The 25,955-nt window shown below is 49.5% G+C and overlaps 1 protein-coding gene across 3 annotated transcripts in view; it reads left to right on the top strand.

The window, feature by feature from the left end:
- RUNX1 (RUNX family transcription factor 1) overlaps nucleotides 1-24,118 on the top strand; it is a 154,532-nt gene extending 130,414 nt beyond the window's left edge. For 2 of the 3 annotated variants that reach the window (XM_085077958.1, XM_085077876.1), the window contains 2 exons: nucleotides 14,406-14,567; nucleotides 18,314-21,339. In XM_085077958.1, the coding sequence (XP_084934084.1) occupies nucleotides 14,406-14,567; nucleotides 18,314-18,807 (656 nt within the window). In that variant the 3' untranslated portion in view covers nucleotides 18,808-21,339. Of the gene's footprint in view, nucleotides 1-14,387; nucleotides 14,568-18,313 lie in introns of all 3 variants that reach the window. The other variant, XM_085077794.1, reaches the window with a different exon arrangement.
- Nucleotides 24,119-25,955: the final 1,837 nt, after the last annotated feature.

The following is a 25,955-nucleotide window of genomic DNA, read 5'->3' as shown; positions in this document are numbered from 1 at the left end:
AGATGGAGATTATTGATGAGGAATTGAGTGGCAGGACAGGAGAAATGGCTTCAGTCTGATGTTGGGTTTAGGTTAAATATCAGATATTTGCCTTGGTTGTTCATCTTTGCCCTTGTGGTCTTCCTTCAGCCACTCTTCCTCCTCCAGTTCTTCAGCACAGATGTCTCAGAGACCAGAAGCTGGAATGTTTAGGAACTTTTTCCTGCCCTTCCTGCTGTGTCATTCCTGCTGCTGAGTCCATGGCAGAGGGAGGCAGGAGGTGCAGGTGTTTTTCCATTTAATCTGTTCATGTAGAGAAATTGAGGAAGGGTTTGGAGCCCCAGGAGAGGCTGAGGGAGCTGGGAAAGAGCTGAGGCTGGAGCAAAGGAGGCTCAGGGGAACCTTGTGGCTCTGCACAGCTGCTGCCAGGAGGGGACAGCCGGGGGGTCAGGCTGTGCTCCAGGGAACAGGGACAGCAGCAGAGGGAACAGCCTCAGGCTGGGCCAGGGGAGGCTCAGCTTGGCCAGCAGCAGGAATTTCTGCATGGAAAGGGTGCTCAGGCCTTGGCAGGAGGTGCCCAGGGAGGTTTGCAGTCCCCATCCCTGCAGGTGTCCCAGGAAGGCCTGGCTGTGGCACTCAGTGCTCTGGGCTGGGGACAAGGTGCCCATTGGGCACAGCTGGGACTCCATGATTTTGGAGATCTTCACCAACCTCAAAAAATTTGTGATTCTCTGCCTCTGTCATTACTGCAGCCTCCATTCTTTGCCCCAAACCATCTGAGCAGGAAAGCAGGGAGGGAAAAAGGAGAGTGTTTTCCATCCTGCTCACACCCAGTGAGTTGGGAAAGGCTCACAACTAAACCAAAACCCAACTTTTTGCTCTCCTAACCTGCCCAGCCGAGAATCCACCCCTGCACCTTGCTGGGGAGGTCTCCAGCAGCAAAAATAAGGCTTATAAAACAAGCAAAATGCAGGATTATCTGTGCAAGGAGTGCAGCCCAAGCCAGATGGCAGAGCTGCTGCTGCACGCCTTTGTTTGAGAAGCCAGGAAAAGCCGCAGGTGAGAAACGCAGACAGGAGTTTGATGTTATCTCAGCTCCAAACCTCATCCCAGTCCACTGTGGCCACTCTCCAGCACTGCTGGGGCTCGTGGGGAGCAGGAATGGCTCTGCAGCCTCCACAAGCAGCATTTTGGCCTCGGGGGTTGAATCTTTCCAGCATTTGCCTGGGTAATTGTCTGGGTTTGCCTCCTCGTGTCTCCTGCTCAGCTTATCTGGAGTTCAGCTCAGGGAGGGTTGAGCTTGGGGAAAAAGCTGCTGCAGGACAGGGGGATAAACCCTTTCCTATTCAGGAGGTGCCCATGGAGTAGATGGTTTTGGGATCAGGGAGGGGAAAAAATGAGTAATGCAGCATCTTGATTTAAACAGATTGAATAGCCGCAGAAATAAATGAAGGGGTTTTTTTTTTTGGTGTTGTTTTGTTTCTCCGGCGGCCTGAAAATATCAACAACAGCAAAACAACACCAGTAAATGTATAATTCTAGATGAATTCAAGCTGTTTCCAAATGTTGCTGATGGTTTTTTAATTGTGGAAAGGCAGATATTAAAAAAATGTTAATTTAATAATAATAATTCAATTTTTGAAGTTTCCACCCCGCCAACCAAGTCACCAATTTGATCTACACTAACCTTGGTTTTTTGCCATTGCGTTGGATTTTTAAGTTAAACACAAAAATATTTGGTTTTACTCTTATTTAAATAATATTTGCTTACATATCAAGATTATGTTTAGCTTTGAGATGGTTTCTCAAATGGGAAAAAAGTTCCTTTTACTCATAGTGATGACTTGGGACTCTCCTTGCCACAGCTGCCCCAAACTGCTCTGCTCAGCACATTGGGGGCACTTCAGCCGTGTTTAGCTGAGTTTCTGAAAACTTTTTGATGTTTCAGAGGTTCAGAATTGCGAACAGAGAACAAGAATTTTACAGGATATTTCGGAGCAGACAGGCTGGTCACGGGGCAGTGTTTGAAAAGAGGTTTTTTAGCAAGCTGCATTTTCCAAATCCAGAACTTTTCTGTAGCTAAAGGTCAATTTTTAAGTTGTTTAAAATAGAAAGTGAAACTGTTCTTTGTATAAAACATCCAGTATTTCCCATTCCATAAAAGAAATCCTCCTCACCCTGGCAAAACAACAGCACTTTGTTGGTTAACTGGGAATTACTTGATTTCTTCCACACCGGGAGGTTTTGCAACATTTGACATGTGTTGACACTTCTTTTCTCTACAGGATTATTACAACTTTCCTTCCACGATGTTATTCCTCACTCCACCCTTGCTGGTCACACCTAGCTGCACACAAACCAGGAATTAGGGGAGGGATGGAGAGACACGAATTTGGGGAAGAAGGGAAAGTTTCCAGTCAAGCACGGCAGGGATTGTCCCTCTGTGCTGGGCACTGAGAGGCTCCTGCAGGGCTGTGTCCAGTTCTGGTGCTGCAGGAGAGACCTGGAGGGGCTGCAGAGTGTCCAGGGCAGGAACAGAGCTGGGAAGGGGCTGGAAAACTGCTGAGGGAGCTGGGAAAGAGCTGAGGCTGGAGCAAAGGAGGCTCAGGGGAACCTTGTGGCTCTGCACAGCTGCTGCCAGGAGGGGACAGCCGGGGGGTCAGGCTGTGCTCCAGGGAACAGGGACAGCAGGAGAGGGAACAGCCTCAGGCTGGGCCAGGGGAGGCTCAGCTTGGCCAGCAGCAGGAATTTCTGCATGGAAAGGGTGCTCAGGCCTTGGCAGGAGCTGCCCAGGGAGGTTTGCAGTCCCCATCCCTGCAGGTGTCCCAGGAAGGCCTGGCTGTGGCACTCAGTGCTCTGGGCTGGGGACAAGGTGCCCATTGGGCACAGCTGGGACTGCATGGGCTGGGAGGGCTTGGCCAGCCTTAATGGTTCTGGAATTCTGCCTGGTTGTCCCAAGTCCCCCACAGGAAGAGCTCCAGGAGAAGGGGCAGGGACATGTCCAGGACATGGGACATCAGCAGCTCCCCCAGCTCTCCTCCCAGCATCACTCACAGGTGGCACAGGTGAATCTCTCTTTCACCTGCACCTGATGCCCAGTCTGTGTCCAGGGCATTCCTGCCTGATCCCTGGGTATTCCCAATCCTCTGCTTCTTCAGGGCTGTCATTTTTGGCACCTTGCTTTGGAAGGACACCGAGGGGTTTCTGTGTGGGTTGATTTGATTTGCTTCTCCTTGTTCCCTTCAGAAACACCAGAGAGAAGCACTTTGACCCTCGAAGGTGCTGCTTGCACCTTTTGCCCTTCAGATTTACAGCAGCTTGTTCCGACCAGGGCCAGGGCAGCTCAGGCTGGAGAGCAGGAAAGGTTGTTCCCCCAGAGGGTGCTGGCACTGCCCAGGCTCCCCAGGGAATAGGCACAGCCTGAGGCTGCCAGAGCTCCAGGAGCCTTTGGACAGCACTGCCAGGGATGCCCAGGCTGGCATTGTTGGGGGGTCTGGGGTGGCACTGGATGATCCTTGTGGGTTTATTGCCACTCAGGATACTCCAGAATTCCATGAATTCCAGCAGAAAGACACTTCCATGATTCCAGCAGAGCAGGTGCTCAAGCTGAGCTGCACCCAGTGCCTCTCTGGAGCTCTTATCCAACAACTGCTGCAAAAGGTTGAGCATGGAGATGAGTTTTACCTTCCTCCCAGCCCTTCCCCTGGGTTCCCCTGCTCCTGCAGCCTCTGTGCCCCAGGGGGATCAGGGGAGATGTCCTGCTGTCACCTCCCATGGCCACAGGTCGGGTGGAATGGCTGCTGCATTCCTCAGCTGCATCCCCAGTGCCAGGGGATTTCAGAGAGGAAGCAAAGCATTTCTTCAGTGGTATTTTAAATGGATTTCTGGCCTGACTGCCCCTGACAAGCCACTGCGTTGGGGCTTTCAGCACATACTTCTGGGCTTGACTCATTTTCCATCTGGGTTCTGCAGATCTCCTCCAAAGCAGCCTGACAGATTTGGGGAGCAGAACCCTTAGGAGAGTTTTCAACAAGTCTGGTTAGTTTAGGATCACAACAAGCAACAGCTCCTCCATTACCTTTTCAAAAATAATTTCTGCATGGTTCTAAGCCCAACCATCTTTACAAATACTGGAGAAGACCTTAGCTCCCCTTGTAAATCAAAGCTGCACTCTGGAGAGAGGTTTCATTCCACAGGGCTCAGAACCATTTCTCTCAAGGTGACCTCAGCTGTTCAAGTATGAAGGTTGCATTTGATATGTCACTTACTTCCTCACTAAAATGAACCAGGGTGTCTTTAGATCATCAGAGATCTGCTCATTACCAAAAGTTGTTTTTTTCATCCTGATCTGTGATGGAATTTAAAAGAATCCAAGCAGATTTCGTTTGCCACCCTGAATAAGGGTTTGGGAGGGGTGACTCAGTGCCCCTGGATGAATTCTCCTTTATTAGTTTGTAGGCTTTCTTCTGAGCACTTGGGATGGCATCATGAAAGTGGAAATGGCTGTTATCTTCAAAGGCCTCTTTTATACTGACAAAACCTCACCTTACCCACTCCTATTAATAATCTATTGCCGTCCTAATTAGTTCACATCAAGGTCAGTGTTTGGTGGGGGATGAAATGACTGTAAGCTCCAGAGAGCAACTTTTTCTTCCTCTGCTTTCATGCTGTGGAAACGAGGAGGGAGCAGTGAAAGTGGAAAAGAAGAGAATGGTGAGGACCATTTGTGTATCTTTAGGCTAAAGGACTTGGATGTGGAGTAATTAGTTCACATCATCAGGAGCAACCTGTGAGGTACCTGAGGCCACGTTGTGCTCACCCATTTATCACCCAGTGAGCTGCAGAAACTCCTTCATTCAATTCTTTTTGCTAAGACATTGATTTTCCAGTGGGAATAACACATCCAAGGAGCTTTCAGCCTCCTATTTGTCTTGCAATGTAGACACAGAGCTGGAAATGTTTTATTGTGACAGAACTTGTGAGTGCCCAGAGAAGCTGTGCTGCCCCTGCATCCCTGGAATGTCCAGTGCCAGGCTGGACATTGGGGCTTGGAGCAGCCTGGGATGGCAGAAGGTGTCCCTGCCATGGCAGGGGTGGCACTGGATGGGATTTAAGGTCTGGGGCTGAGCTGCAGGAGATCAGAATCCCCAGCAGCAGCAGGGTCAGCTCCAGCAATGGGCATGGAGGTTTGCCTGAGAGAGGAAGGTGCAGCTTTGGCACCACAATGTAAGAAGGATCTAAAGCTCTTAGAGAGTGGCCAGAGGAAGGACATAAAGATGGTGAATGGTCTGGAGGGATCTCATGAGAAGCAGCTGAGGGACTTTGGCTCATTCAGCCCAGAGAAAAGAAGACTGAGAGGAGATTTCTGGGGTCTGCAGCTCCTCCCAAGGGCAGCTCTGATTTCTGCTCTGGGACAGGGACAGGATCCTGGCTGGAGCTGGCCAGGGCAGGTTTAGGGGGATATTTAGGAAAAGGTTGTTCCCCCAGAGGTGCTGGCACTGCCCAGGCTCCCCAGGGAATGGGAACATTCCCAAACCTGCCAGAGCTCCAGGAGCCTTTGGACAGCACTGCCAGGGATGCCCAGGCTGGCATTGCTGGGGGTCTGGGCAGGGCAGGGTGGCACTGGGTGATCCTGTGGCTCCTTCCAGCTCAGGATATTCCATGATCCCATGATTTAATCATATGTCTGCAAACAGTGACTCAGTGTGACTTCCAGGTGCTGGCTCAGGAAGTCTCCATCCATTTCCTTTAGTCTTGCTTCACCCCATGAAAGAGAAACTTCTGAGGTGTAAGCAGGCTGGGATTCATTTCCCTGAGCTGCAGCCATGTGTGGATGGTGTGTCTGTGTCTGACACAGTCATCAGCTATCTCTGCCATCGAGGAGAAAAACAGCTGTTCTGGGCTCTGATTCACCCTGCTGGCTTGGCTGCCGTGTCTCCCTTAGGGTGAAACAACTTGAACCCCACAAGTGTCTGCTCTGCCCTGCTGGCAGCGAACTCTGCAGTCTAGACAGGTAGCTCAGAGGCAGACAGCTCCGGTGTGGAGCTCTGGGGTGGCACAGATCCTCCCCCGGGAGCTGGGGCAACAGGAGATGGGGTTATTATCACACTCTGCACGCCTTACCGAGCTGATGGTGTTTGCTGGGCAGGATTTCCCTGCCCAGGGCGGGCTGGGCTCACTCTGCACCCACCTGAGCTCGCATGGCAGGGAGAGAGCACAGAGCAGAGAAATCTCCCCCAAGGTGTTGGTGCAGGTGAACTTTCCCTGCCGGGGTGACATCAGGTAATTCTCACTGCTCTGACTCAGCCAGGCTCAGCTCCGTGCTCTGCTGAACCCAAACCTGGCCTTCCCCCTGCTCCTGCTGGAGGGAGGGTTGCGGGAATTCCTGGGGATCAGGGAATTCGGGAGCTCAGAGGTATTCCCATGGCTCAGGGGAGGCAGAGAGGAGAGCAGCACGGGGGGTTTGGAGCAGCCGAAGGCTCGGTGGGGCACAGGGGGCACAGCAGCTTTGTCACCCAACAGGGTTTGGCACCAGCGGAGCTCCCACTGTCCCTAGGGGTTCCCCTCCGGATCAGAGGGATTGGATTCCTCCCTGTGGATTTAGAGGGACAATACACCCAGGAGGTCCCCGTGCAGGTGACAGGGACCCCGTGTGCTGGGCAGAGGGGTGTGGCTGTCACCTCCCTGGCTGGGCACAGCGGGGCCAAGGGTGCCACCAGCTCCCTGCCATCCGTGTGGTGTCTGTCCCTGATGTCCCTCTGTCCCTGATGTCCCTCTGTCCCTGATGTCCCTGATTCCCCGATGTCCCACTGTCCCTGATTTCCTGCTGTCCCTGATGTTCTACTGTCCCTTTTGTCCCACTGTCCCTGATGTCCCACTGTCTCTGATGTCCCGCTGTCCCCGATGTCCCTGATTTCCCGCTGTCCCTGATGTCCCTGATGTCCCACTGTCCCCGATGTCCCGCTGTCCCCGGCTGTGCTTTGGGACAATCCCAGAGATAGGGCAGGACACAGCAGCGACACCGAGTCTGTCAGCTCCTGCAGGGCAGCCGAAGGAGGGGAAGGTCAAGGCTGGATTCTTTTCTCACTCCTCGCCGGTGCAGGGAGGGAGGGAGGCAAGAGGAGGATTGCGGGTGGAATGGATCTCCCTCTTGAACAAATACCTGCAGCTCTCCAGGCTGACACACACCTGGGCAGACAAAGAACAATGCATCCTTAATTTGCAAAACCTGGCTGTCAGTGGCTCCCGGAGTTTGCAGTTTGCCCATCAAGGCCCATCACGTTCTCCCAGGAGGAGGAGAGATGGTTTATGTTTCACTGGAGCAGTTTATGTACCGACCTGCTAGGGCAGCACACGCGCTGGGATTGTGAAATCCGAGTTTTCACAGTTTGGAGCTGGCTGCACTTCCTGCTGCTGGAGCTGAGAGCGGTTTTTAGGGGACCCCATAAAGTGCTGCTCGTTTCTTTATGGGGCATTGTGCATACAGAGCTCCAAGCAGCTCTTTCAGGCAGCATTAAACGTGAGGAAAACACATTCCCTTCCTTCATCCCCAAAATATCCACAGTCACTTCCTCATGCTTCCATCAGGATCATCTCCAGATATTCTGCTATATTGGACCACCAACTTTCTTGTGAAGAGACTGAGGCGAATTTTTTTAAAAAGCCCTTTGGGATGCACTCCTTTGGTTTTCCTCCTTCCCTCCCAGCTCTTTCTAAAGAAAAACTGGCAAAAAAAAAAAATTCCTCACCGCCACAGCTAGATCAGCCTCAGCCACAGCTAGAGCAGCCTCAGCCACAGCTAGAACAGCCTCAGCCACCTTGTTTTGAAAGGTTTCTGCTTGAGGCTGATATGTGCCTTCTTTAATCTCCGCAGGGTGATGCCTTAGTGTGGAGAAACTCCCTCACTCTCCCACCCCACAGGGGTTTTAGAGGCTCTCAAACTCCTCCAGCCTTTGCAAGGTTCCACAAAACCACAGGAACAGCAAAATCAAACGCAGGCAAAGGTCCCTGCCCAAAATCCCCCTGCCAGGGAATAGCTGGGGATTTGGGAAGCTCTTCCACCCCACTCCCCCACCTCAGAACCTCCCAGCCGTGTCTGTCGCTGTCGTTCTCAGCCAGAATAACTCGTGTCACCTGTCAGCAGGCTAAAAGGGGCTCCTCGAGGCCACGGCGAGAGGAGGGAAGGCTCCTTCCTCTCTCAGAAATTCCCAGCGGGAAGGAGAAGCCTTTGGAAAGCTTTCCCCGGGGGCACAGCGGGGAGGTGGCTCTGTGGGTGCCACTGCTTTCCACCTGGAGAAAAACCACCCTGCCGGGGGGGAGAAAAAAGGAGCCGCTGGTGGAATTTTACAGTTTGCTCGGTAATTTTCCAGCTCCGGAGAGGTCTGAGAATCCCAGCCTTGTGCCGCCGCTGCCAGGGATGGACTTGTCCTTCGGAAAGTCCCCCTTATTTATGCTAATGACTAATTCCTCCAGCTGCCACACCTTTTGCACGGGGCTGCGTTAGGCTGAGGGTTTGCTGGGTCCCGAGGGAGGCCGATTGAGTCATTTTGGATGCTTTTGAGAGAGAGAGAGAGAGAGAGGAGGTCAGAGTCATTCCAGACCATTTCCCGATCCTTCCCGCTCCCCACTCCTCCACCTGGAGCTGCTGGAACTCCAGGCAGTGCAGGAAAACAAGTGGGAAGAGAGGCAGAGACGAGGTGATGGAGGAAAGGCCAAACTGGAAATTTCGGGCAGCTTTTGGCACCTTTCTGCCGGGCGCAGGAGCACACGGAGTATTTCTGTGCTCACAGGTCATTTCCTCGATTAGGCAACGCACTTGTGTGAATGAACAAGCCTAGTCAAGACCATTCCTGCCCCGCGCTGCGAAAGAACTCAAAGTCACAGCAGAAAAAAAAAAACAAACTGTTTCCCTTTGGAAAGATTAGGAAAGCAATCGGGGAAAGGGGGAGGGAGGCAAATCGCAGCCGCGGAAAAGCCTTTCAGAGCAATTAAACAGCCAGCTCTCCCCTCGGCTGCCCCAGTTGTGACACCACGGAGCTAATCCCGGGTTTCATTCAGCCCGTGCCTGCTGTCAGCTGCTCCTCTCTCTCGCCAGGACAGGGCAGGAATCGCGGAGCCACTCCGGCCCTTTGGTGGTGTGACTGACAGAAATTTGTGCAACTCGAGAGAAAAAAGTCTGGCAGCAGCAGCAGCGGCAGCGGCAGAGATTTCGCAACTCGTGTCGCCGTGCCGAGGATGGGGGAGGATTTTCGCTGACATAAATAGTGGCTAATTAACTGCTCAGCGCTCAGGGCTGGCTGGGGAGCCTTCCCCCGTCCTGGCTCGGGGAAAATCGCTCGTAAAGAGGTGTTTTGTGCGGGGAGTTGTAGTTTGGAGCGGGCAGGTGTCGTGCTAGAGGGAGGAAGGGGAGGGAGGTGGGGAGGTGGGGATGAGAGAGGGATGAGAGAGGGATGAAGGTGACAGCCTGGCCATTCCCAAGGTGTACCTGATGCCAGCCGGCTCCTCCCCGCCCCACAGCCTGACTCACATCCTGCTGCTGCTTCCTGCAGCTTCCAGGAACACGCGGGATCGCCGTGGGATGTGGGCATGGAGCAGCGCGAGTGTGACCCGCGGTGACACTCGCACAGCTGGCTGTCCCCGCCCTCCCTGGCTGTCCCCTCCCCAGCCACATCCACCTTTCCCCGGCAGCTCCGCGACCTGCTAGCCGATGTGGGTTCGGAGCTTTTAACGTTTCTGGTCAGAAGAGAAAAATCTGAGCAGAATTTTCCCCTTTAGCCACCGTGGTGTGGATCGGTTTATTCGTTATGTTGAAATCGGGAGGTGATTTTTGCTGTGACCTGAAGGAAAAATCCGACCTGGGGTTTGTGAATCACCCACTGAGACTTGCTGATTTATGGCTTCCTAGGGCCTGACAGCATGGCACCACTTTCGGAGGGACCTTTTATTTTTTTCCAAGAGGAGTTGTGAACTCCCCTGGATCCCTGGCAATGTCCCAGGCCAGGCTGGACATTGGGGTTTGGAGTCACCTGGGACAGTGGAAGGTGTCCCTGCCATGGCAGGGGTGGCACTGAGTGATCCTTAATGTCCCTTCCAACCCAAACCACTGTGGGATTTTATGATTCCATGGGAGGCACAGGTGTGCTTCACACTGTGCCCCCTCCAAAAAAGAATCAAAATCCCAGGATCTATGTTTCTATGTCCCAGTGATTTCTGTGTCCTCCATGCTCAGGATCAGTTTCCCAGAGGTTCTGAGAGAGCTCAGGAGTTGTGCTGTGCTCTTGACAGAGGTCTTGACCCATCATCTTGTGATCTGAGGGTGAAGGAAGTTCTTACAGTCAGAGAATCACAACAGTTTGGGTTGGAAAGGACCTTCAATCTCCTCTCCTCCCACCCCCTGCCCTGGGCACGGACGCCATTCACCGGATCAGGTTACTCTGCATTTCGTGCTTGGCTATCAATAACAGCTTCGGGAGCCAAGCCGTGCTGTGTGTCACTGTGTGTCACCCTGTGTCACTCGGAGCGCAGCTCCTCTGCCTGGCAGGTGTTTGTTTGCCCTCCTTCCCCGGCAGGTTCTGCTGAGCCAGGATGACTTCAGCCCTGGGTGTGTTCACCGCGGGGCTGTGGGGTGGGGATGGCCTGGAGGAGCCACACGAGGGGAGTTGGAGGGAATTTGGATTGTCCAGCTGGAGCTGGAGAGGCTGAGGGGAGATTCCCTGGGATTGCAGCTCTGATCTCTGCTCCCTGGGACAGGGACAGGATCCTGGCTGGAGCTGGGCCAGGGCAGGTTTAGGGGGATATTTAGGGAAAGGTTGTTCCCCCAGAGGGTGCTGGCACTGCCCAGGCTCCCCAGGGAATGGGAACAATCCCAAAACTGCCAGAGCTCCAGGAGCCTTTGGACAGCACTGCCAGGGATGCCCAGGCTGGCATTGCTGGGGGTCAGGGCAGGGCAGGGGTGGCACTGGATGATCCTGTGGGTTTATTCCCACTCAGGACATTTTATAATTCCATCCCTCCCTCCATGCATCCCTGCTTTTAGATCCCCTGGGATGCACTTAGAGGGGATTCCCGGCCGGGAATAAGCAGGAGGAGTTCCCAAAGCGCCGTGGCAGCTCCGGGAAGCTCCGCCTCGGGGTTTTTGGGGGTCGTAGGGGGTCTGGAGCCACCGGGGGGCTCTTGGGGACACGGAGGGGACACAGAGGGGACACAAGGCCAGCGCTGCCCGGAGCGGTAGCGCCACCCAGCGGCGACACCCCGCAACTGCACCCTCTGGCACAGCTGGAACAGCAAACAGCTGGAAGCACAGCTGGATAAAACAGCTGGACAACCAGCCGGGAGTACGCGAAACCAGAGCGAGCACCCCGCTTTGGGGGGCTTTGTCAGCCCGTCTCTCCCCCGGAGCGCGTTTCCTTAAATCATTAGAGCTTGTGCAACATCTGGCCGGGTTGATTACAGCTGGAGAGCGCCAGGAGAACGCGGCGATTTCGGGGCAATAAAACAAGACGGGGCACGAAGGATGGTTCAATCGCCGGGGCTTAATGGGGCGTTGGGAGGGAGGGAGGGAAGGGGCCGGGAGAGCTGGTGACTGCTCGGAGAGGTGTGAATTATTGCACCATAATTCTGGCCCTGCAGGGCGTTGGGTGCGATTAATAACTGTTTTCGTGTTCGCGGTGAGTTTTCTCACACCGTAAAAAGGAGAAATGGAAAGTAATCGCTAATGGGAGAAGCGCGGGGAGGAGTGGAGCAGCTTTCCTGGGGTTTGTGTTATTTTGGGGTGATTTTAAGGGATTTTGGGGATCCTGTTTGGCTTGGAAACTGTGGGGCCAAAGGCCTTTTGGGTGATTTCCTTGTGTTGAAGTAGCTCTCCCTGCAAATCTCTTCCCAGATATTCCAAAGTGGGAAGCAATTCCCGTTTATTCACACCAGATTTTCACCAGATTAATCACTTCAGTTTCCCATGCTGAGCTACCAACTCCTGAATCCTGAATCTTTATTGGGAAAGCAGGAAAGACTTAGTTGCTTTTTTTTTTGTGTAGCCTAATCCTGTGTTCAATTCAAACCCTTTCCAGTTTAATTTTGGGAAACCTGAAAACTGAGGGAAAGCAGATATCCCAAAAATAAAAGGGTGTTCGGTGATCCAGCAGCTGGAAATGCAAACCTTGACTTTACTGGGAGCTGGGTCTGCCTCTTGATACTGAAACTGGGCCATAAAAATGCTATTTTAATGATACTTTTTCCCATTTATTATTAAAAAAAAAAGGGAGGGTGATGTCTGGGGTTATCTGCACAACCTGCTTTCATGTATGTAGTGTATATATTTTTATTTTTTTTTACACTACAGAGCATATATATATATATAGCATATATAGAGAGAGAAAGAGAGACAAAGTATATATAATATTCTATGTTAACATCCCCCAATCGATTGCAGCTCCTTAACCAGTCTGATGGCAGAAAAATGGGAATCTTTAAGAGTAAATCCAGGGATTGGGAATGCAGGTAGCAAGACAGAAAATTGATTTGGACTTTGAAGCTTCACTAAAGAAAGACTTAATGGGATGAGGAGATGAATAAAGGGGGTTTCTGGGGCTGGCTGGCACTGCTTGGAGATAAAAATAAAAATAACAGCAAATGGGTGAGGCAGGTAGGTCAGGAACCTCCAGGCTTTTTCTGGATGATGTGGATGTCCTGCACAGATATTTGGTTTGTTATCTGGTTTTTAGTCAAGGTGACCACTGTGGTCCCTCCCAGTCTGATTTTAGTAGCACTGAAAGAAAGAAACCAGATTTCAATTCACTCTTTTCTCAGTGTTAGTAAATCTGTGACAAAATCTTCCTCCCTCTGTCTTTTTATGCATTTTTTTACTGGTGTCCATGAGATTCTGGGATGCAGTTGAGCCCTAGAAAAAGAGGGACATGTGGATGCTTTCTGGTGTTTATTTTAATGCCACCCCTGGAGACCAAATTCCCTCCTGTCCCTCCCTGTGATCTTTAATAAACACTGACCAGAAATTAACAACCAGGGGATGCTGCAATTCAGAACACCACAGGCTTTGTGCTCTTCTTGTTCCTCCTGAATCCCATTTAATGCAGTTGAATATTTTTATACCAACGTGACTCAGCTGGTTTTATTTTGAAGGAAATCTGCCTGCAAAAAAAAAAAAAATTAAATATTAATAATATCTGAATTTGAACTTGTTACTCAGCAGAAAAATCTTAGTTCAATCTGCAGCTTCACCAGTTGCTTTTTAAAAGTTTGGAGTTCCATAGAAATCCTGCCTTGTAAACAGATGGAACAAACAAAATGTAAAACTCATCTTCATAAAGAACAACAAAAGAATATTTTCCAGATGGGCTTTCTGATGGGAGATCAAAGCCCTCATCTCAGACTTGGGAAATTTCCCTTCCTTGCTGGTATCAGTTTTATCTGAATGCAGTTCATCCAGCATTTGCTTTTTTCAATAAAGGCAATTATCTTGATGGAGCTGCAGGAGGATGCTCTTAAAGCTGAAGAAAATAGAAAAGGTTTTACTAAAAATAGCCAAAAAAAAAAGTTAGGTGGGTAAAGGGGAGAGGAGACTCTTTGGTTCCTTTAATTTATACAAAAATGAGACATTTCAATGCACTGAAAAATCATCTGCAAAGAGGAAATAAGGAGGAAAGAAATGAGGCAACCGATTTGGACAAACTGCCTGTTGGGTTTCTCTGATTTCAAACCTCATCCAAACTGGACCTGTGGCCAGGAAAGAATCCCTTGGTGCTTTCCTAAGTGTCTGCATCCCTCAGGAGCTGCAGGGACATGGGAATGGCTTCAAACTGCCAGAGGGCAGGGCTGGATGGGATATTGGGAAGGAATTGTTCCCTGGCAGGGTGGGGAGGCCCTGGGATGGAATTCCCAGAGAAGCTGTGGCTGCCCCTGGATCCCTGGCAGTGTCCAAGGCCAGGTTGGACATTGGGGTTGGAGCAGCCTGGGACAGTGGAAGGTGTCCCTGCCATAGCTGGGGTGGCACTGGGTGGCATGTAAGGTCTCCTGGATGTCCTGCCTGCCACCTTTTGGGCTAAAAGAGCTGTGAGCACACAGCCCTAAAGACTCAGGAGGTGTTTTTCTTCCCTTGGAAATTTTAATCTGGTTTTCCCTGACTTACGTGAATGGGAAGTAAATAACAAGAAAGCTTCACAAGAAAGAAATGAAAACAAAAATCAATTTAAAAAAATTTAAAAATAAAACCAAGTAATATTATAGAAACTCTCTTAATTACTTATATTACTCTTAATATAAGTAATATTATCGAAGCTCTCCTGACAAGGGGGATTCACAGAACTGAAACTGCATTACCAGGGCGCTTTAAACCTCAATTTCCACCCTGCTGACGTGTTTTCTTGCCGAGTTTTGTCATTCAAAGCAGCCTATAGGTCTCTTTGTGCTTGCAGACACCAGGCAGGTGCAGCCCTCGCCGCCCTGGTCCTACGACCAGTCCTACCAGTACCTTGGCTCCATCGCTGCCCCCGCCGTGCACCCTGCCACCCCCATCTCGCCCGGCCGCGCCAGCGGCATGTCCTCGCTCACCGCCGAGCTCTCCAGCCGCCTCTCGGGTAAGGACACTGCCTGGCAATGAAGGGACACTGCCTGGCAATGAAGGGACACTGCCTGGGAATGAAGGGACAAGGGACACACTGCCTGGGCCAAAAGGGACACTGCCTGGGAACGAAAGGGACACTGCCTGGGAATGAAAGGGACAAGGGACACACTGCCTGGGCACTAAAGGACAAGGGGACACACTGCCTGAGCCCAAAAAGGGACAAGGGACACACTGCCTGGGCACAAAAGGGACAAGGGGCACACTGTCTGGGCACTAACGGACAAGGGGCACACTGCCTGGGAACGAAAGGGACAAGGGACACACTGCCTGGGCCCAGAAAGGGACAAGAGATGCACTGCCTGGGCACTAAAGGGACAAGGGACACAGCCTGAGTGCCCAAAGGGACACATAGCCTGAGTCCAAAAAGGGACAGAGGAGACACTGCCTGAGCCCCCAAAGAGACACAAACCCTGAGCCCCCAAAGGGATAAAGGGACACACTGCCTGGGCCCAGAAAGGGACAAGGGACACACTGCCTGGGCTCTAGAGGGACAAGGGATACACAGCCTGGGCCCAGAAGGGACAAGGGACACACTGCCTGGGCCTGGAAAGGGACAAGGGACACACTGCCTGGGCACTAAGGGATAAGGGACATGCTGCCTGGGCTCTAGAGGGACGAGGGACACACTGCCTGGGAACAAAGGGACAAGGGACAAACTTCCTGGACACTAAAGGGACACTGCCTGGGCCAAAAAGGGACAAGGGACACACTGCCTGGGAATAAAGGGACAAGGGACGCAGCCTGAGCACCCAAAGGGACACATAGCCTGAGTCCAAAAAGGGACAGAGGAGACACTGCCTGAGTGCCCAAAGAGACACAAACCCTGAGCCCCCAAAGGGATAAAGGGACACACTGTCTGGGCCCAAAAGGGACAAGGGGCACACTGTCTGGGCCCAAAAGGGACAAGGGGTGTTGGGGGGGGGGTGTTGGGGGGGGTGTGGGTGGGGTGGGGTGTGGGGGTGGGACACACTGTCTGGGCCCAAAAAAGTGCCAAAGTACACACAGCCTAATCCCCCAAAGGGACACAAACCCTCATCCCCCAAAAGGGACACATACCCTGAGCTCCCAAAGTGCCCAAAGGGATGCTTCCCCACTGGAAATTTGGTGGCCCCATGCCCAGGTGCTGCCATGGCCCTCTGAAGGCTCTCCAGGCAAAGCTCGTTCTGAGGTTTCAGGGGGTTCATGGGAAAAGTAGAGAAATGGAGAATTTTAATAAATGAATTGCATTTTGATAAATTAATCACAGAATTAATTAGATTGGTAAAGCCCTCCCAGCCCATGCAGTCCCAGCTGTGCCCAATGGGCACCTTGTCCCCAGCCCAGAGCACTGAGTGCCACAGCCAGGCCTTCCTGGGACACCTGCAGGGATGGGGACTGCAAACCTCCCTGGGCAGCTCCTGCCAAGGCCTGAGCACCCTTTCCATGCAGAAATTCCTCCTGCTCTCCAGCCTGAATCCCAGACTGGTTTGGGGTGGAAGGGACTTTAGAGCTCATCTCATTCCCACTCCCTGCCAGGGGCAAAGATATCTTCCACTGTCCCAGGTTGCTCTGTCAAAAAAGAAGGAAAAAGAGGAAAAGCAGCACTTCAAAGATGTATGGAGCTATTAAAATAATTTGGATTGCTGAGGAATTATCATATTGCCAAGGAATGGATGCAACAGGTATCCCAGCTGTGTTTCCTAAAACAGAATCCAGACCAGAGCACAGCAGGTTTTGGGCAGACTGCAGGATGGTGGGGTTGGACATTTGAGGCATTGCACTGGATTTTCTTCTTTTCCACATCCATCAAATTGTCCTGCAGAGCTTCAGAAGCCACCAGAAAAATGGAAGTGAAAGGCACCCCTGGTTCCACCCCACTCAACTGCCCCTGACCTGCACATCTTGAACCAGTCTGTGTGTGCAGCAGAAGGAATTTTTATATAAATGAATGAGAGCCATATAATTCTAATTTGCATAGAGCTTTTGCAAACATCCCTCCTTTAGCTGCACATCTTGCTCTCATTTGAAGACTCAGGGCTTCTTCTAAGATCAGAGGGAAGCACTTGAACGTGCTCCAGCCTGTTCTGTTGTTGTCATGTAGAGCTCGCTTTGAAAGCCTCACACCAAATCTAAATTATTTGTTGGGTCTGGGTGATAATTGCATTGTAGAGAGAGCTGAAAACATGGGGAGCCTTTCAGAAATGAAAAAAAAAAAAAAAAAACCTAACCAAAATGCTATTTCTTCGTTTTAAAAGAAGGCTGTAAAAATTCTTATACTTTATTTACACCGAATTAGAAATTTAAAAAATTAGAATGCCCCTTTTCATTCCACCAGGACCCCCAGAGCTGCTTTATCTGCCCATGGCCACGGGGATTTTCTTTGGAGCTGGCAGAGTTTCTCCGTGCCTTGTGAAGGAACCTAGGAAGGTTTCATTCCCATGTCAGCATCCTTTCTTTCCTGTTCTAATCCCTAACATTAAATGTCATTCAGTACTCCTGGAAAAATCTGTCACAACATTTTCTGCCCACCCCCATGACTGTCACCCACACTTTCTCTCTAAGAAATTTCTCCTTGGCAGAACAAAGAGCAAATTGGAGGAGTTTTTCAGGCCCTCCCAGCTAAAGACTCGGTGTCTCCAAGGAAAAAGCAACAATATGGGATTTATTTGAGACATCTTGACATAAAATGTCATTACTCTGCTTTTTGCCAGGGCTGAACAAACCCTCATCTGATAAGGGATGGATCCTGGCAGTTTTAGGAAGTTTGTCAGGAATGAGGTGTGGAAGTACCATTTAAAATCTGGCAGATGCCACCTCAGCCTTGGCTCCTCTGAAACTCCTGCTCCATTCCATCGTGTGTCTCACCATGTTAAACCCAAAGGTGACAGGGTTTAGGGGGATGAAATGTGTTCCCATTAATTTTCCGGGGAAAAAAATGGATGGCAAATTCTAAAGGAAGCAAACAGCATGTTCAGAGCTCTTCTAAGAAATTAAGGAAACTCATCAAGGTGGGCTGATGAGCTTTCAGAGCTTGGCTCTGAGATGTGTCTGCTCCAAGAATCCCAGACTCAGTCTGCTCCAGCTTGAAATCTGGAGAGAGCCAAGAGCTTTGTTTTCCCTCTGCCCCTTCTGAGGAGTATTTCCTTCAGCACAAGGCTCCTCTGCTGCAGACTCCACGCCTTGGCTGCCAGGAGAAGTTGTCTTTCTTCTGGAAAGATTTTTCCGTAATTATTGTTGTTGTTATCTTAACCATGCAGAGCTGCCAACTCTGGGGATGATTCCTTCCATTAACTTGAGTCACGATGAAGTTCCTTCCTAAAGAGGATCTGATCCTAAAGAGGATCCATGCAGGGAAAGAGAGGATGGGGCTGGATGTAATTCCGTGGATGGCAGACTAAGCAGAGCGGAATTTGACTCTCCTGGGGAATATTTCAGAGTGAGAGGACATAGGTTGGGCCAGGGGAGGCTCAGCTTGGCCAGCAGCAGGAATTTCTGCATGGAAAGGGTGCTCAGGCCTTGGCAGGAGCTGCCCAGGGAGGTTTGCAGTCCCCATCCCTGCAGGTGTCCCAGGAAGGCCTGGCTGTGGCACTCAGTGCTCTGGGCTGGGGACAAGGTGCCCATTGGGCACAGCTGGGACTGCATGGCCTGGGAGGGCTTTGCCAGCCTCAAGGAATTCTTGATTTCTGTAACATTTCCCTTCCTCCCTTCCCCACCACCCAGGTGCTTCCGACCTGACGGCGTTCAGCGACCCCCGGGTGGGGATTGACCGCTCCTTCTCGGCGCTGCCGTCCATCTCGGACCCGCGCATGCACTACCCGGGCGCTTTCACCTACACTCCCACCCCGGTCAGCTCCGGCATCGGCATCGGCATGTCGGCCATGTCCACAGCCACCCGCTACCACACGTACCTCCCTCCTCCCTACCCCGGCTCCTCCCAGGCTCAGGGCAGCCCCTTCCAGACCAGCTCTCCTTCCTACCACCTCTACTACGGCACCTCGGCCGGCTCCTATCAGTTCTCCATGATCTCGGGCGGCGAGCGCTCCCCGCCGCGCATCCACCCGCCGTGCACCAACGCCTCCACGGGCTCCACGCTGCTCAACCCCAACCTCCCCAACCAGAGCGACGTGGTGGAGGCCGAGGGCAGCCACAGCAACTCGCCCACCAACATGGCCAGCACAGCCAGGCTGGAGGAGGCCGTGTGGAGACCGTACTGAGGAGGCTGGATGGAGCTGAAGCATCAGGACTGACGGATTGCCCACTTCCCGGCGCCCTGAGGGATTCTAGAAACTTCCTCACGGGCCTTGCCGCGTTCATCCGCGAATTTCAGGGGCAAACCCTTCAGGAGTCGGCGCTCCCAGCAGTGGATTGGCAGCCCCTGGAGAAGTATTCCTGGCAGGAGAAGGAGTTGTGGCGAGGAGGACGCCGCGGTTGGAGGTGCAGAGGTAGCCAGGGTGGGTAGAAGGGTTGCCAGCCTCATCCCAGCCCTGTGGCTTTCCCAACCTGGGCTTGAAGGTCTCTGCAGCCCTAAAAGAGAATTTTGGTTCACTTCTATTTTTAAGACTTAAAACCTGGAAAAAAACCCCAAAAAAACAAAAATTAATCTTAGTGAGTTTACTGCATCTTGTGGACGTCTTTAAGGAAGTATAGGAAGATTCCCAGAGGGAAACTGTGAACGCTTCTGTTTTAGCAATGCTGTGAATGAGAGGTTTTATATGTTGGACTTCGTGCTTTCTTTTCTTTGTTTTGTTTGTATATTCCAAAGAATATGGATTTTTTTTATTACTGTTTTTTTTTTTGTTGTTTGGGGTTTAGTTGTTTTGGTGGTTTGTTTTTTTGTTGGTTTTTTTTTTTTTTTTAGGATGCAGCTCATCCTGCTTTGCATCTGATTTGTTTAATTTCTCTTGGCACCTTATAAATTGCAAAAACAAAAAAAGATTTTGCTCTTTTTTATTTTTTTTGTTTTAATCATGCTTGCTTCTTTCTTGCTTTGTCAACTGAAAGAATCAGCCCCTTTTTCAATGAGTTAATTTAACTTTTTATCTCTTGGACTTTTTTTTTTTAACACAACGGCTACAGCCTTGGGTCATTTTCAACTACTGTATTTCTTTGATGAGTTCATTGATATTTATGCTTGATATTTAGACTTTTCTTATTTGTTGATACTATTATTATTTAAATATGCCTATATTAAAAAAAAATATCAGCAATTGCCTTTTTTTTGGTAGCAGCCAAAGTCAAATTTCTCACATTGAAAAAGGCTGGAATAACGATGGGCAAAGTGACCTCCTAATGGCCTAAAAATATTGTTTACAATTATTTCACTCTCATTTTAACTCAGCTTTGATCCTCAAAGGCATTGAGGTGCCCAGTTCCCACTGGAAGGCACTAAAATTCCTGGGAATTTCTGTGCCTTCCCTGGCAGTGGAGTCATCTCTCCCTACTCCTCCCGTGCTTTTCCTTCATCACCGGTGGTGACCCTCAGGATCAGGAGTCAGGCTGTGGATAATTCATAAGGCAAATTCAGTATTTTCCCTAATTAAGGAGGGACAGGACACAGGGAATGGCTGCAAACTGCCAGAGGGCAGGGAGAGATGGGAAGGAATTGTTCCCTGGCAGGGTGGGGAGGCCCTGGGATGGAATTCCCAGAGAAGCTGTGGCTGCCCCTGGATCCCTGGCAGTGTCCAAGGCCAGGTTGGACATTGGGGCTTGGAGCAGCCTGGGACAGTGGGAGGTGTCCCTGCCATGGCTGGGGTGGCACTGGAAGGGATTTAAGGTCCCTTCCAACCCAAACCATTCCCTGATTTTGTGATTCCCATGGCAAGGGGGAAGTCCTGAGGGAATCTGGGTGAGATTTGCTCCCAGCTCAGCAGAGCCAGGATTTCTGTGCAGCACAACAGCCATACTGGAAAATGGATCAGTTCCTGGACTGTCCAGCTCATGTGGAAAGTTCCAGAAAATCGAGGGCCTGGACAATCCTTCCATTTCCACCTTCTGGGCGAAGAGGAGGGATATTTAAAGGGTGTTTAAAGCTCGTGTAGCCGATATTGTGCCCTGTAGTGAAGCTACAAGGGTTTTACTAAGAGGTTTAGCACGGAGCCACCACTGCTGCCCATCGTTCCAGCACAAACATATCAGATGTCACTGTAACCTTTATGGCACTATTTTATTGGAGGGTTTGCTCTGGATGCAGTTCTTGTACTACTCCTTCACTCCAAACTGCTGATGTTGACACGTGTGCATCCCAAACGAGCTGATTGTTATTTAATGTACCTCTTAAACCAGAGAAACAATTGCAGGTCAACGCAGAGAGTATTTGAAAGCAGGACTTCAGATCAGTGTTTGATGTTTAAAAAAAAATAAAAAAGTTAAAAGGATTCAAATTTAAAAGATCCTTGGCTGCAGGCAGCAAAACAGCTGGACTTATTTAAAACCATTTGTTTTTCAAGTTTTCTCTTTTTTTATATATATATATATATATGATTTTGCTTCTTTGTTTAAGTCGGATGCAGTAGCACTTTGGTATTGAAAAGAATTGAAGAATTTACATTGTCAATAAGGTCATTTTTTGTGCAGAAAACAGGGAGTGTTTCAAGAGATCTCAGCAACAGCCCAGAATGTTTCTGTTAAAACACATGCATGGCCTTGTGCTTTTCATTTAATTGAATATCCTTTATGATTGTCCAGAGTTTGCTCTGAACAAAAAGAAGCAGAAAACATCTAAATTATATCAGAAATATATTCGGAAAGTCTGGAGACCTTGCTGAATACAGAAATACAGAGACCCCACCTGTTGTAGCATTTCTGTAGTTGGACTCTCACCTCTTCAGTAGCCTAAAATAAAAAGTCCTTCAGCACTGACCAGTGGCTCTGTTGCAGAACCCATCCTACACATTCTCTGTGCAATTCAAATCCTAATGGATTGCAGCTCTCAATTAAAATCCTAATTGATTACAGCTCTCACATCTGCCTTGTGACTGGACCACCAAAGAGCAAGAAACACAGCAGGGAGGGAGAGGAGAGGAGCTTGGAGGGGCCAGAAAGGGCCAGGTGACCTAGAGAGGGAATTTCAACAAAAGCATAGAGTGATAGGACAAGGGGGATGATACCAAGATGAAGGAGGACAGGGCTAGATGGGATATTTGGAATAAATTCATCCCTGGCAGGGTGGGGAGGCCCTGGGATGGAATTCCCAGAGAAGCTGTGGCTGCCCCTGGATCCCTGGCAGTGTCCAAGGCCAGGCTGGACATTGGGGCTTGGAGCAGCCTGGGACAGTGGAAGGTGTCCCTGCCATGGCACTGGATGATTTTCAGGTCCTTTCCAACCCAAACCATTCCATGATTTGATGAATCCATGAGTTCAGCCCAGTGGCAGAAGTCAGCTTGGCATGGTCACCAAAGTGAGTTGAAGTCACCAAAGTGGGTTGATGTGGTCACCACACTCCCAGGCCTGTGGGACACCACAGCCTCCTTTCTGTTTGTCCCTTTTAGCCTCTAGTGTTGAAAATTGCCCAGCTTGGAAGCTAGAAAATCAGGGATTCACAGGAATGGGGAGCTGGAACCTCTTAGCCTGGGGATCAGACCCAAAATCAAACATTTCTTATGTCTGTGCATCTCCTTTGTGTCCACTTACCCTAAAGGTGAGGTTTAATTCGGCTTTAATTTTGTTAAAATTCCCCCCTGGGGAATTCATCTGTTTAATCACTGTGGGTTTCAGTGTATATTCACTTATAATGTGAATTATAAGTTTACTCAAATATTTGGGTTTGCAGCCATCACTAAGGATGGCAAAGTTTTTCAAGGCTATGAAAATGCTCTTGTGGTTTTCCTTTTGTATCTTAAAAGCACTTAACAGGAAAAGAAGACATTTGGAAAAACATTTCCCCCATCCCCATCTCCAAATTAGAGTATATGGGTATCTATTTTTATATGGATATAATATGTATATTTATATAGTTTTATCATCCCTGGAGCTGAATGGGATCAGAAAAATAGAATTATTTGGCTTCTGCTCTGGAGAGTCAGCAGAGAGCTTTAGGTACCTTGCCCTCCCAAAATTCAGCTCATGGCAGTCCTTACTCTCAGCTTGGGTGCTCCTTTCACAAGACAGAATTCCTTGTCCATGTCAAACATCTTCAGAGTAAATTCAGGGCTCTTGTTGGCTCTGAGGACAAATACTTCCCCCTCCAACAACATTTATACTCATTTAAGAGTTCCTGCTCTCTCCCAGGGCATTGGAGAGGAGCTTTAGGTCAAGGAGAAGAGGATGTAGAGAGCATCTCTGCCTGTAGGGTTTGATTTGTAGAATTATGCCAAATTCTCTGCCGGGAAGGAGAGAAATCCTCTCCTCCAAATGGCCCAGAGCCTTTGCCAAAGTGTCCCAAATCTTCTGCACTCTTGAAACATTCACTGCTGCTTCCTGGGTGACCTTTTTCGTGGGTTTTTTGAAGATTCAGGGAGAAGTGGATCTGTTTTCTGTCGTTGGAGCAAAACTCTGGCTTGTTCTCCTGCCTTGTAACATTTTCCTGTTTGATTTTGGTTAACCTTGCTCGGGCAGTCCGAAGCACTCGGCGTTTTTTCTCCTTGTCCTGAAAGGGTTGCATCACCAGAGTTACTTGTATTTATGTGTGTAAATAGATTTCCAAAGCTTCCTAGCCAAAAATATTTAGTGCTTGTAATTAACTCTGCATTTTTCTCTTTTTTTTTTTTTTTCTGTGTTTTTAATGAACTTACCTTTGTGTTTGCTGAAATACTGTAGTGAGACTTCTTTCTTTCCCAATTAGTTATTTTTAGGCTTCAAGAGGAACTACATTTTATTCACTTTTGTAAACAGTTATAGCATGGTCTCTATCCAACATCCTTCACTTTTTTTGTGGTAGGGGAGAAACAAACGTGCAAAAAAAAAATTTTAAATCTGTGGGTTATTTGTGGTATTTTGGGTTGGACAGTTCCAGCTCTTTTTAAAACCAAAATTTCAGTGTGAGGAGGTGAGGCTGAGGGGGGACACAGCAGGGGACAACCCCCATCAGAGTGGTACCAAAGGGAATTTGTTCAGCATTTTCTGGCTATGTTTACAAAACAGAGGCTGCAGCATCCTGCAACAGCCCCAGTTTGCCCTTTCAGGCTGAACTTTTCCAGAAAGGGAAACCACCAGGTTGTGAAAATTTGGGTTATTTTGGGGTTGATTGCTGGCGATTTTTCCTCTCGGGGAGGGAGGGAGGGCAGGGGGGCTGCTGATTTTTGGAACCAGATAGGAAAAGAGAATAGGGTAGATTTTTTTTTTCCTCCCCACTACAGGAATGCCTAGATCCCAGCCCAGGGTAGACTCTGCTGTACATAGGGATGGCTGTGTGCAGCACCACAGGAGAATTCATTACAGCTACACAGAGCAGCTGGACTGCTGCAGTAGTTCTAATGAACACTTTTCTTTCTTTTCTTCCTTTCTTTCTTTCTTTCTTTGTACCACAGTTTCCTCTGTAAATTCAGTATCATAATTAGTGTGGATGACAAATAAAATGTTTGACAAGTATGCACATGGGCTTGGTGCATTCTTTTATCAGGGAGAAAACCTTCTCAGGGAGAAAGGAGCCAGCAGAAGAGGGTGCTGACCGTCAGTGTGTGACTCACAACATCAAAAATAGCTTTCCATACTTTTTTTTTAAAATGGTTTCTTTCTTTTTAAGCAAAATGGTATTTTCCTGCTGTGGAGTAACCTGGTGAAAGGCCTGGAATCCAATAGGACAGCAAAGCAGGAGTGAAATTTTACAGTGAGGCTCTGGAACAGGTTGTCCAGAGAAGCTGTGGCTGCCCCTGGATCCCTGGGAGTGTCCAAGGCCAGGTTGGATGGGATCTGGAGCAGCCTGGGACAGTGGAAGGTGTCCCTGCCCATGCAATGGGATGATCTTTAAGATCCCTTCCAACCCAAACCATTCCATGATTCCATGAAATGAGACTTTGCATCTACAGGAGTCCATTAATTGCATTTTTCCCTGGCTTCTCAATTAAATCTCAGTATTTCAGGGTCATCTACAGCTCTTATTTGTCTTCATCTTTTCCTTCTTGGATTGGATCCTTTTTGCTATTGATGGTTTGAACATTCAGGAGCACCAAAACAGAGTTTGAGGTCATGTTGCTTAAAATATTCATAGTTTTTTTATCTTTAAATAAATAATGAAACAGAAGTGTTAATGAAGCATTGCTGTGGGTGCACCAAGCTTTCAAAATGAGAAGAATACATTGAAAGCTCATTTTGAAAACCTCTGTATCCAGGCATATGTAGATATATATTAAAAATACCTTCTAATATTGGCCTTGCACAATGTATTGCATGATATTAAAGAAGCTTTCAGTTACATCCTTCTACACAATAATCAGGGAATCACAGAAAGGTTTGGGTTGGAAGGGACCTTAAAGAGCACCCAGTTCCAAGGGCAGGGATCCTTCCAGACCAGGTTGTTATATATTTTATATCTATATATGTAAGGATTAGCTTTCAGCTGCTTCTCTCAGTGACGTGAAAAAACAGCTACAAAGCAAAGTATTAAAGGTGCATTTTTCTCCTGACAACTCCCAGAGTTACTCTCCATCTCTCAAACCATAATCCATATTATCTTTTTACAATTAGGGCCAAAGCACTGAGAGAAAACAGTGCCTGAGTCCTGGGTGACAATTTAGAGGCAGAAATGTTGTCACCCCCATCTCTGATGGAGTTCCTGATATTTTCTTCAGGCACAACCCTAAAACACTGCACTTTTATATTTTTGGGGAGTCTCCCCTACAGATTCCTCCCCTAGCCCTGTGAAACCAAAGAGCACTTCTCTCAAGGTGGATGATGAGGCAGAGCATGTGTTTATTCACGTGTTTATTTTGTCTCTCCTTTTGCCGCGCGGGAAAAGAAGCCACAAATAGCGATAGTCAAAACAAAGCCAAAAATATGACACCCAAGGGCATCTCGGCAGAAATATTTGCTGCTGGCTTTTGAAGGCCAGGTCTTCCTTCTTTGCCAGGCAGCTGGACTGAGGAGAGTCCCCCTATCCCCCAGTTTCCAAACTGGTTGTGCCATTCCGGACCAGTGGCACCCTGTCCTGCCCCTTTGCCCTCCTCCCTGCCCAGGGCAGCTGGAAAAGAGAGAGCTGAGAGGCCACAGGAAAACAGAGCAGCCCTCTGGGGCCCAGAGGTGACCCCTCCACACCAGTCTGGGACCCAGAGGTGACCCCACCGCACCAGTTTGGGACCCAGAAGTGACCACACCAGTCTGGGACCCAGAGGTGACCCCAGCACACCAGTTTGGGACCCAGAGGTGACCCTAGCACACCAGTCTGCGACCCAGAGGTGACCCCACCACACCAGTTTGGGACCCAGAGGTG

This window comes from Lichenostomus cassidix, chromosome 1, assembly GCF_008360975.1.
Source record: "Lichenostomus cassidix isolate B80296 chromosome 1, HeHo_3.0, whole genome shotgun sequence".
NCBI lineage: Eukaryota > Metazoa > Chordata > Aves > Passeriformes > Meliphagidae > Lichenostomus > Lichenostomus cassidix.
The sequence above is the reverse complement of the archived record's forward strand: the minus strand, read 5'-3'. Positions and strand labels throughout refer to the sequence as shown.